This window comes from Hyalella azteca, unplaced genomic scaffold (assembly GCF_000764305.2).
Source record: "Hyalella azteca isolate HAZT.00-mixed unplaced genomic scaffold, Hazt_2.0.2 contig16419, whole genome shotgun sequence".
Taxonomy (NCBI): domain Eukaryota; kingdom Metazoa; phylum Arthropoda; class Malacostraca; order Amphipoda; family Hyalellidae; genus Hyalella; species Hyalella azteca.
This window is the reverse complement of record NW_025946243.1, coordinates 1-12,984: the sequence shown is the minus strand read 5'-3', so window position 1 is coordinate 12,984 and position 12,984 is coordinate 1. Positions and strand designations below refer to the sequence as shown.

The following is a 12,984-nucleotide window of genomic DNA, read 5'->3' as shown; positions in this document are numbered from 1 at the left end:
ACCACATCTGATATGGCAGGGTTGAAAATTTTGATTTTTGGGAAAAAATTCTTGTACTTGTGAGATTTTCTTCATTATGAAAAAAATAATTTGCTTGTTCTGATTGTAGTGTTTCCATAGCAATAAATTCAATTTGAAAGTATAGTAGGAAACATTGTATCATTATGAATGTTAATTCCATGAGACAGGGAGTTATTGTGCATGGAGAAGATTCTGAATCTGATGATGAAGTTCTTGAATGTAATTTAAGTTCTCCTGTAACTCAAATAAAATCAAACGTTTCTATTGAGTCATCAAAGATCAGCTCACAAGAGAATATCTCGGGTAAGCTTCAGTTTAAATATATATATTAAAAAAAAAGTTAAACATGCTTCTTGCATTCTAAGTATTATTTAGTTTTACTTTATCTTCTTGGCTATTCAAAACAGCAGATTTTAGTCCTGACCTATTTTGAATAAATTTAATATTACCATTTTGCAGCTATATGTATTTTTTTCAGTTTAACCTAGACCTTGACTGAATAATTTTTAGTGGCAACTTTGAAGTTGATGTGTGATGGCACAAATTGAAACTTAGTCACTCTGTGTTGCATATACATTGTGAAGGTTGGCAACCACTGTCCATGATTGTTATACTCATTCACAACACTATGGATATGGTGTATGGCAACTATATGCATATGGTATGTATGGTATATGGCAACTATTTGCATATGGCATGTATGGTATATGACAACTATATGGTATGTATGGTGTATGGCAGCACTATGCATATGGTATGTATGGTATATGGCAGCTATTTGCATATGGCATGTATGGTATATGACAACTATATGGTATGTATGGTGTATGGCAGCACTATGCATATGGTATGTATGGTATGTGGCAACTAAATGCATATTTTATTTATGGTATATGACAACTATATTTGCATATTAATGTATGGTATATGGCAACTATATGCATATTTTTTGTATGGTATATGGCAACTATATGCATATATATACCTATATAATAGCAAGTTCAACTTTATGGTATATGGTATACTTTCTAGCCTGCAGATCTGATGCTTGCTTTGGAATCAAGCTGTCAAATTATTGATTTTATTTCAATATAATAGAAAACTTATCACGTTTTCTCTTAAGTTAGCTGAAAACTTTATGCTGTCAAGGTTTTAAATTCTGAAAATATATATGATAAATGAAAAAAAATAGATGTTTCAGAAAGGTGGCAGCTATTTTTTTTTATGTGAAACCTTGGATTGTGTCTATATAAGATTTATTCTGAACCAATCTGATTGTTTTAATTCTATTCCCATCAATTCACACTATGTGCTCAGACATTATGATGAGAGGAATTTGTTAGTTATAGGTACTAGTCTAGGTTAAATAGGCAGACTTGATTTAGATCAATTTTTCAAGTCCTATTTATGTCACCTGATATTTATATTTTAATTAGGGACCTCTTGATCCAGATGTAAGCATTTAGTTACTTTTTTCTAAGTCTGGTTATTTAGTTAATTAACTTACTGATTAATTTAATTAGTTAATTAGTTCACCCAAGTCTTGTGGGAATGTTGTGCAATGTGTTGTAAAAAATCCTTTCTAAATGTTTTATAATAATTATTCTTTCTCTCTGTAGTTAAGGTTTCAATGCATATGAGAGAGAGAAACTTGTAGTTAAAATGAGAAAATGTTCAGCATTATTCATAAAATTATAACTTATGACACCAACATAAATACCTACTTCTTTTTTTCTTGACCAGTCTACTTCTTTCTACATTCTAGTAATTAAACTAGTATTTTCTGATGTTCTTTTACCATTCTTGTTATTAAACTCATATTTTTTGATGTTCTTTCTATATTCTTGTTATTAAACTCATATTTTATGATCTTTCTACATTCATGTTATTAAACTCATATTTTATGATGTTCTTTCTATATTCTTGTTATTAAACTCATATTTTATGTGATGTTCTTTCAACATTCTTGTTATTAAACTCATATTTTCAGATGTTCTTTCTACATTCTAGTTATTAAACTCATATTTTTCTACTTTTTTCTAAATTCTAATCATTATACTCATATTTTATGATGTTCTTTCTACACTCTAGTAATTAAACTCCCATTTTATGAAACTCTTTTTATATTTTATCAAATAAGTTCCTATTTTCAGCAGTGAACAGAGCTACTCACTCGTCTCAGTCTCCTGGCATCCCTCGTCTTGCAAACCCTGCGCCATCGGCAACTAGAAACTTGACTTCACACAATTACCGCAGTTCTTCACTTCTACACCAAAAACTTGGTCAGTTTCATGCAGTTTACTGCTTGTTTCAAGCAGGTTTTATTTGTTTATTCAATATTGAATTTGTTTTATTCAATAAAACAAATTTTCTGGTCTTCGATGAAACCTGCTTGAAAGAAGAAATTCTGCCAAACTACACTAATATTTACTGCTTGTAAGCACATTTTATTTATTTCTAATGCTATGTATAACTTTTTTTCAAAACTGCCACTATGTTCTTTATGTTAGAATGATTACAATATTAGTACTATGTATTATTTAGCTCAGGTGTTGTATTTTTAGTGCATTTTCTCATTTATGGAAAAAATGCACTATTGTGCTTGCCATGTCCGTCTGTCTGTTCGTCCGTGACCTCAAGTTTTTGTCAACAAGAAAATGCGCTCTCTGTCACTCACTGCTGCAGTGAGTACTGAGTTATATTTTTCATTTATAATGCTGTATATGAGTTCTCTTTATATTGTCATGTAAGAGGTATATTGTCATCAATCAGGAAATATCCAGGGATGAATAGTATCAACATTGTCACCTGACAGTCACAATGTTTTTATATTTCAAAATGTTACATAAACACTATGAATTTATCTATTGAGGTTTGTAAGATCTGCTCTATATATAAGCGTGAAAATTTCTGTATTTCTACAGCTATTGTATTATGTGATAGTAGTGTTGTTGTTCAGCACTAAATTATATTTGTTAGAGTTCCTCCTGTTCACCAAAAAAAATCGTTGATATTTTAATTGATTTGAGGGCAATTGTCATAGCCATCCCTTTGCAGGTAAATGATGCATTTATAGCTTAAGGAATATTCAAATATTTGTAATTTCGATTTTGCTTAGAGTGAACAATATTAATCAATATACATTTAATGCCAATTTTTTCAAACATTGAGTTTCAGTATAGTTATCAAATTGCTCAACAATTTCTTATATTAAAATTAGGGTATCAAACAAGGCTGGTAATTGATGCCCATTTCTGCATACCTTTCCAGTATTCATATATTCTATTAATTATTAATTGTCAACTGCACTACTCATAAACTGTGCTCGGTTTTCCTCAATAACTCTTGCATTTGAAATGTAATCACATCAGGTGAATTATTCCTTAGAACTTCTTCCAACACAAAAAACTCTGGTCTGTTTAAATTTTTTTCGTACATTATTTTCTTTATAACTACTGGACCCAAAAAACTTTTTGGCTTGGTCGAAATTTTTCTTATGACAACTGAATAATTTGCTCTACTTTAATCAACTGTGTTTATTCAATAATTAGAAACGTTTCTTTATTGACGTTTCATTCAAATTTTGATTTGCAATCAATGGCACTGTGTACATTTAATTTTTTTTCTAAGTATATGCCTTTAGGTCAAGGACTACTACACACAGGACATGCATAGCCTATGTCCAGCCTCTGCTAGCAGAGGCGATCGCCTACACTATGAAAATGCTGGTGTTTTAGTGGCATCAACAAATGATATGCCCATAATTGTTTCATACAATAGTATTACAATGTGTGTAGTAGTCCTTGGTCAGAACCATAGACTTTTTGCCAGTTTTGAAGTTCAAAATTTTGTACTAAGCAAAGTAGGTACCATTTTCCTGCCTTCATACACTGATAAAAAAAATATTTAAATGGAGTNAACTTCGTCTAAAGCTCCCCAGTCCCCAACTTCGTCTAAAGCCTCCCAGTCCCCAACTTCAGCCAAAGCCATCCAGTCCCTAACTTCAGCCAAAGCCATCCAGTCCCCAACTTCAGCCAAAGCCATCCAGTCCCCAACTTCAGCCAAAGCCATCCAGTCCCTAACTTCAGCCAAAGCCATCCAGTCTACAACTTCAGCCAAAGTCCCCCATTCCTCAACTTCAGCCAAAGCCATCCAGTCCCTAACTTCAGCCAAAGCCATCCAGTCCCCAACTTCAGCCAAAGTATTCCAGCCCCCAACCATAGACAAAGCCATCCAGCCCCCAACTTCAGCCAAAGTCCCCCTAACTCCCGCCCCCCACCACGAGCAAGTCCCCCTCTGCGTAACACGTCCACAGTACCGTCAAGGCCGCAAGTTAACAGCCGTTAAAGTCTACACCGTGGCCGATGAATCTAATTATCTTCTAATTAAAGGTGTGCCGAGCGTCTCATTAACGAGGGAACTCAAAAATTTGTGCCTCAAACGAGGTCAGTTAATGGAACTCAGAACTCTAACTGAGTATCCTAGAGAACCTTTCACGGACGCTTTCCTTGTTAAATATCAAAATTTGAGAGCAGCTCGACTAGCTAAAAAATTTCTAGATGGTAGGAATTTTTTCGGTGGATTATTGCACGTTTGTTATGCACCAGAGCTGGAAAGTGTGGATGAAACAAGGATAAAGTTAATGGAGAGATGGACAAACGTTGAAAAAGCTTTAAGAGAAAATGAACAGAATCCTGGTGGTTCTATCCTAGCAGAATATCATCCTGATGATAAACTTAGTGCTTCCGTGAGAAGAATCTCGCAGCGTTTGGGGTATAAAAACCATGAAGATGAATCCAATTATTTACATCCCTCGCAAATGAATACTAGTTATTCAGTTGCTAATTTAAATGTTGAAATTTATAATCAAGAAGTTACAAAAGGTTGTGGGATGAATGTACAAAATAAAATAACTCATGATGAGAAGAGTGCAATTCAAACTGTAGTTACTCATAACTCCGAAGAAATAACTCACAATCATCACGATTCTGCAAGATATTCATCAGAATCCAACACAAGTCAATATTCACGTGAAGAAATACCATCATCTTTCAATGTGTGTAATTCATACGCAAGTACGAGCTCTGACTACGAGCCTGACTTGGGATCGGTATCACGAATTCAGTATCGTTATTCAACAGAACAAAGGATACACCGAAGAAAAAGCAAAGGATGGACTGAAATATCAAATGAAATTAAGGGACGAAAACGCAAAATTGAAGTCAAGTCGAGGTTTGTGGATGTGCAAAGTACTAAGGTTCAGAAATTTAGTGTGGGATCGAACTCTGAAGCTGTACAAGATTGTAGTTATTCTGGTCCCGGTTGTAGATTTTCAGAACGCAAATCTACTATCAATACAAATTCGGTAGTAGAATTTCGGAAAAGCGATGTAAATAATGTCGCTCCATCGAACAATTTCTTCTCTTTGGACATAAAATCAAATACCAGCGGGAGCCAAAATCCGCAAACTGTTTCACTTCAACCAAATTCAATCGCTCAACCGCAACGTCCACGTTATGAAAACAATTTAAAATCAACCACAAACTCAACCGCNACCTGTTCCTAACTGGACCTAACCTGCGAGGTTTTCGTTGATTGGCTAGGTTTTTTCTATGTTTGGAGGCCGTCCGGCTGCCGGAAAAACCTAGCCAATCAACGAAAACCTCGCAGGTTAGGTTCAGCTGGGAACAGGTTCCATTAAAAATTTCCGATGCCGACCGCCAAATACGGATTTCAGATTCTTAATTTACAGCCCAGAAACATATACTTAAAAAACACCCTTTTTTCTGATGCACTTAATCTAAAGTATTACCGAAAATTACTGACGATTTTCTGTTGTGGTTCAACTTTGCATTGTCGTACATGACGATTGTGTTGAGTACCTACTTGAGTTGTGATAAATCCTGACGATTGTCTGTTGTTGAAATTTGTATTGTCGTATCTGGCTATCGTGTTGTTTTTCTGATAATTGCAGACGATACTCTGTTAGAGTTAAATTTTTTTCGTCATTTTGTTGACATGAGAGGAAGACTTGAATTTTCGTTGTTGTGTAAAACCTTACTCATCGTGAATAAGGATTGCTTGTGTTTAAGAACCAGAAACTGGTCCTTACTAATTGTCCTCTTTCTTTTATTTCCAAAACGGAAGTTAATATTTTATGATATAAATAATATTATTTATACGAATGTATTGATTTATTCGTTTAGTTGTTATGAGTGGTCTTGAATGCTATTTCTTGTACAACGACCCTTTCCACCCACCAACCACCACCACCACACACCCCCTTCCACCCACCACTACCACCACCACCACCACACACCCCCTTCATCCCACCACCACCATCATACCTGTCTCTTATACACATCTAGATGTGTATAAGAGACAGGTANTCATTATGGAGCGAGGTTCTATATATATTCAGATAAATAATTGGATCTTTGTCCAAAAAGCAATGCACTTCCGTAACTTGAAGGGAACGGTCAAGTTTAGATGAATTATTTTTTATAGAACTAATGTCGAACGATCAGTGAGTGGAAAAGATTATTAATATCAACCTGATTACATGAACCGAACTTGTTTATGCATTTATCTATAAAAATGTCATTCAGGCAAACGTTTTGATATAATTAATGGCATACATTAAGTAAATATGAACCAAATAATATCTACCAATATCCATCTCAATAATAAATAATATAATCAAGTGATTGTATGATTGTATTACATACTTCAATCTTTTAGTCGTCGCAATTTATTGTGAAAGCCTGAAAGTTCGACTATTGCATTTACAAACAGTAATAAAGATAAAATATAAATTGAAATGGCACATATTAGGACACACTTATACTCGAGTTCCGATACACACAATCTTATATGCAGAAATTCGGTAGAGATTTTATGCAAAAATTCGCAGAGATTTTTTTTAGAAATTCAGCAGAGATTTTATGCAGAGAAATTCAGCAGAGATTTCATGCAGAAATTCAGCAGAGATTTCATGCAGAAATTCAGCAGAGATTTTATGCAGAAATTCAGTAGAAATTTTATGCAGAGAAATTCAGCAGAGATTATTTGCAGAAATTCAGCAGAGATTTTANTGCAGAGAAATTCAGCAGAGATTTCATGCAGAGAAATTCAGCAGAGATTTCATGCAGAGAAATTCAGCAGAGATTTTATGCAGAGAAATTCAGCAGAGATTTCATGCAGAGAAATTCAGCAGAGATTTCATGCAGAGAAATTCAGCAGAGATTTTTTGCAGAAATTCAGCAGAGATTATTTGCAGAAAATATGCAGAGATTTTCGCGTGGCCTGGGGCTGTTTATTAAATTAAACTAAATTTCAAAAAAGAAACTGATCAAAGTGGATGAAAATCACAATACCAGGCAATTCTAAGTTTAAATTAACAGAGATTAATGGTGAGCGTTAACTCTACCTGGGAAAATATGCTTTATAAAACTGTTCTTTCAAAAATGGTGTCAAAAATGGTGTCAAAATGGTGTCAAAAATGGTCATCATGGTGTCAAAAATGGTGTCAAAATGGTGTCTAGTCAATAATGGTATTTGTGGTGAGGGGATAAGATGAAAAATAATTTCCATTGTATTACAGAGACGTAAATATTGTAAAGAGTTCTAGGTATTATAATGAAAAGTCATAAATATTGTAAGGAGTTCTAAAGTATTACAAAAAATTATAAAAACTTCGAAGTATTCTAAGTATTACAAAAGTTCTAAAGGGTTCAAAGTATTAAAGAATTCCAATTATTATGAAGAGTTCCAAATGTAATAAAAAATCTAATTAACGCAATACTAATTGGAAGACAATAGATAGATTATCTGTGATGCAGCAATAGGCGTTTAGAATACTAGTTAAGATTGCATACTTAAATAGTTTGATTATAATTTATCCTGATATGATTAGTGGCACATAAATGATGGTATAAAAGTAAGAAAATATCAAGAACGATTGTACAATATTGGATAGTGATATAAATATAAGAAAATATTGGAGTTCTAAACTATGAGCCTTAATCAGTCATGGTTATGATAAATAACACAGGCTAAACAAAATATACATACACGAGACTATTTACACGTACTCAAACGGACACAATATTATGCTAAAAAACATACTATGTAAAGAAAAAATCATTATCTAAAAACAGTCAAACTTGTTTTTGGTAAACTGATTAACCCAACATAAGCTTTCACAAAACTCAAAAGTCTTCTTATATGCGTAAATAAATACAATATTCAATGTCTTTGCAATATCTTGACTTAATATACTTTATCTTCAATGCACGTGATTATCTTAAAGATAAACATGTACTGAATTAAGCAGCAGGCGTAAGGTGCAATAAAAAAGTATAAAAAATACAAATATATATATATTAAAGACCAAAGAATTTGTTTTATTGACAATTTTCTTATTAGTTTTAGTACACAAATATTGAAAAATGTTGTTGTGAACAGAGCTACTCACTCGTCTCAGTCTCCCGGCATCCCTCGTCTTGCGAACCCTGCGCCATCGGCAACTAGAAACTTGACTTCACACAATTACCGCAGTTCTTCACTTCTACACCAAAAACTTGGTCAGTTTCATGCAGTTTACTGCTTGTTTCAAGCAGGTTTTATTTGTTTATTCAATATTGAATTTGTTTTATTCAATAAAACAAATTTTCTGGTCTTCGATGAAACCTGCTTGAAAGAAGAAATTCTGCCAACCTATAATAATTTACTGCTTGTAAGCACATTTTATTTATTTCTAATGCTATGTATAACTTTTTTTCAAAACTGCCACTATGTTCTTTATGTTAGAATGATTACAATATTAGTACTATGTATTATTTAGCTCAGGTGTTGTATTTTTAGTGCATTTTCTCATTTATGGAAAAAATGCACTATTGTGCTTGCCATGTCCGTCTGTCTGTTCGTCCGTGACCTCAAGTTTTTGTCAACAAGAAAATGCGCTCTCTGTCACTCACTGCTGCAGTGAGTACTGAGTTATATTTTTCATTTATAATGCTGTATATGAGTTCTCTTTATATTGTCATGTAAGAGGTATATTGTCATCAATCAGGAAATATCCAGGGATGAATAGTATCAACATTGTCACCTGACAGTCACAATGTTTTTATATTTCAAAATGTTACAATATTTATTTTTTAAATGATCTTGGATGATGACAAGTTTATTGAGAAAAAAAAGAGTGAAGTGAATAACTTCTCAAAGTTATTTTAATAATACCTTAAAATGGGGTGACTTGGACCAATTTGACAGTTAAGAAAAGATAGCGCTTTAACTCAAAAAGTTTTTGCCTTATAAAAATTGTGCTGCTGCTGGCTATTGAAGTAGGTACCATGAGATAACCAACAGCTGCAATAAAAATATATTTTATATATTTACTATGCAACTGTTTGTATCACAAAAAGGTAAGCTATAAAATGGTCCAAGTCACCCCATTTTACAGTAGTTGATAGTAGTAATACCAAAATTTTCACCTTTGATGCTAGGATGTCTTGACATTTGGATCTAAATAAAGTAATACTGATTAGTTAGCTTAGAAAAATGCCATGTCTCCAACATATCAATATCATACAATAAATTTTCTCAATTTTTTACTAGAATTTTTTTTTACACTTCTTATACAATGTCTAGAACTGGTTAAAAATTGATTATTTCTCATTCTTGAACACCTTAATTTTAAAATCAAACTGCCACCCATAATAATTTTCAGTGTATCCTTAAGTATAAAATTTGTATTTAAATAATTTATTAATTAGTTAATTAAACACAGATGAAAGCAAGAGGAAGCTGCAGCAGAAAATAATATCAACATATCAACTTCCCTATGAGCGACACGAGGAGTCTCTGCGTCGGGTTCAACAAAACGCTTGTCGACAATCCATTGAACGGAGCAATCGCTCCTTGGAGCTGACGTGTGATCAACTCCAAGTCTTGGACCAACTCATGTCTGAACTGCCTTCAAATTCTTTAATGTGTCTCAAGTGAAAACAATGTAAAAAACTATATCATGGCTTAATCACAATATTTTTATACAAAAACACTATGAATTTATCCATTGAGGTTTGTAAGAACTGCTCTATTTATAAGTGTAAAAATTTCTGTATTTATACTGCTATTGCATTATGTGATACAGTATTTGAAAATAGAAAAGAATGTAAAAAGTATATCATGACATAATCAAATATTTTTATATGAAAACACTATGAATTTATCTATTGAGGTTTGTAAGATCTGCTCTATATATAAGCGTGAAAATTTCTGTATTTCTACAGCTATTGTATTATGTGATACGTAGTAGTGTTGTTCTTTACCCAATTATATTTGTTAGAGTTTCTTCTGTTTACCAAAAAAGTTATTGGTATTTTAATTGATTTGAGGCTAATCGTCATAACCATCCCTCTGCATGTAAATAATTTATTTAAAACTCAAGCTATATCCATAGATTTTTATTCGTGATTTTGCTTGAAGTGAACAATTTTAATTGATATTAATTTAATGCCAATTTTTTTCAAACACGGAGTTTCAGTATTAATTTTTCTCAGTGCATTTGTAGAAATGTTTGGCTAAATACCTACTAAAGTTCAGTCTGTTATTAAATTGATCAACAATTTCTTATATTAAAATCATGGTGTTAAACGAAGCTGGTATGTAGTTTTTCAGTATTCATATGTCTTATTAATTATTAATTGTCAACTGAACTACTCTTAAAGTGTGCTTGGTTTTCCTCAATAACTCTTTATTTGCAATGTAATCGCATTATTCCTTCCTTACGAGACCCCAAAAACTCTTTGGACTGGTCGAATTTTTTTGTAGCTTATTTTTTTATGACACCTGGACTCAAAAAATTTTTTGGGTGGTCAAATTTTTTTGGTACAATATTTTTGTGTGAAATTTTTTTTTCATTGACAACTGAATAATTTGCTGTACTTTAATCAACTATAGTTCTTCAATAATTAGAAACGGTTCTTTATTGACATTTTTTCAGATTTTGATTTGCAATTAATGGTACTGTGTACATGTAATTTATTTTTATTTTCTAAGTATATGCCTTTAGGTATAAAAAATTCCTTTGGCATCAGCATCACAATTTAAAATTGTTTCACATCACTTTAACTCATCTTGAATAATTATTGCTTTTGTTTTTTAGGTTCTAAACTCGCTTTTAAGCAGTGAAATTTAGGAATAATGGCGAAATTTCAGAATCATCATAGTATGTAATTATTTCAAGCAACGAAATTTCATAATCATAGCGGGGTAAAAACCCATTATGTAATCATTTTCTCATGTTATATTCACAAACTTTCCAGCTATCAAGAGACAGTTCTGGATCTGCTGGAACAATGGTTTCTCGGTCAACCCATGAAGAATCGAATACGATTTCAGAAACCGAGATTTCTCCACGTAGCCTTCCAGGAAATCCTTGCTCCAGCTCAACGTCCTCAATTTCAGCTAGAACGCAATTTCATCCGCCCTCAAATTCATCTAAAGTCCCTTTAACTCCCGCCAAACAGTCCTCAACTTCAGCCAAAGCCATCCAGTCCTCAACTTCAACCAAAGCCATCCAGTCCTCAACTTCAGCCAAAGCCATCCAGTCCTCAGCTTCAGCCAAAGTCATCCAGTCCTCAACTTCAGTCAAAGCTCCCCAGTCCCCAACTTCGTCTAAAGCTCCCCAGTCCCCAACTTCGTCTAAAGCCTCCCAGCCCCCAACTTCAGCCAAAGCCATCCAGTCCCTAACTTCAGCCAAAGCCATCCAGTCCCCAACTTCAGCCAAAGCCATCCAGTCCCCAACTTCAGCCNCGCGGATTTTTTGTCGAGCGTCCGCGCGGCGGCGGCGGCGTCCTTTGGGGCGGCGAGGGGAGCGCGAGTGAGGGAAGCTCCGGCGAGGGAAGTGCCGAGGATGCTTATTGCCGAGGGTGCTAGGTTATTGTGATGATTTCTTACTATTTTCTGTTGCGGTTGAATTTTTGTTGTCGTTATTGCCGAGGGTGCTAGGTTATTGTGATGATTGCTGACGATTTTCTGTTGTGGTTGAATTTTTGTTGTCGTTATTGCCGAGGGTGCTAGGTTATTGTGATGATTGCTGACGATTTTCTGTTGTGGTTAAACTTTTTGTTGTATATGGCGATTGTATTGAATTTTTCTGATGATTATTGACGATTTTCTGTTGTGGTTGAATTTTTTGTTGTCGTTATTGCCGATGGTGTTAGGTTATTGTGATGATTCCTGACGATTTTCTGTTGTGGTTCAACTTTTTATTGTCGTATAATATGGCCACTGTGTTGAATTCTGATAATTGAAGACTATTTTCTGTTGTGGTTGAATTTTTTGTTGTCGTATTTGGCGATTTTGTTAAGTTGCTTGAAAATTCATGGCGATTTTCTGTTGTGGTTCAACTTTTTGTTGTATATGGCGATTGTGTTGAATTTTTTCTGATGATTCCTGACGATTTTCTGTTGTGGTTGAATTTTTTGTTGTCGTTATTGCCGAGGGTGTTAGGTTATTGTGATAATTCCTGTTTTTTTTTGTGGTTTAACTTTATATTGTCGAATATGGCGATTGCATGTGTTGAATTGTGATGATAATTGCAGACTATTTTCTGTTGTGGTTGAACTTTTTTGTTGTATATGGCGATTGTGTTAAGTTGCTTGAAAATTCATGGCGATTTTCTGTTGTGGTTCAACTTTTTGTTGTATATGGCGATTGTGTTGAATTTTTCTGATGATTCTTGACGATTTTCTGTTGTGGTTCAACTTTGTATTGTCGTACATGACGATTGTGTTGAGTACTTGAGTTGTGATAAATCCTGACGATTTTCTGTTGTGGTTCAACTTTGTATTGTCGTACATGACGATTGTGTTGTTTTTCTGATCATTGCTGACGATACTCTCTTACAGTTAAATTTTTTTCGTCATTTTGTTGACATGAGAGGAAGACTTGAATTTT

At 33.7% G+C, this 12,984-nt stretch overlaps 2 protein-coding genes across 2 annotated transcripts; both read left to right on the top strand.

Annotated features, from left to right (window-relative positions):
• The first annotated feature begins 3,931 nt into the window (after positions 1–3,931).
• On the top strand, positions 3,932–5,587 carry LOC108668846. Its single transcript, XM_018156101.1, has one exon. It carries the CDS (start codon positions 3,932–3,934, stop codon positions 5,585–5,587), a length of 1,656 nt encoding a protein of 551 aa, XP_018011590.1.
• Positions 5,588–10,058: 4,471 nt separating this feature from the next.
• On the top strand, positions 10,059–11,909 carry LOC125179296 (A-agglutinin anchorage subunit-like). Its single transcript, XM_047884888.1, has 2 exons — positions 10,059–10,101; positions 11,349–11,909. The coding sequence occupies exons 1-2, from the start codon at positions 10,084–10,086 to the stop codon at positions 11,907–11,909; spliced, it is 579 nt and encodes a 192-aa protein (XP_047740844.1). The 5' UTR covers positions 10,059–10,083.
• The last annotated feature ends 1,075 nt before the right edge of the window (positions 11,910–12,984 follow it).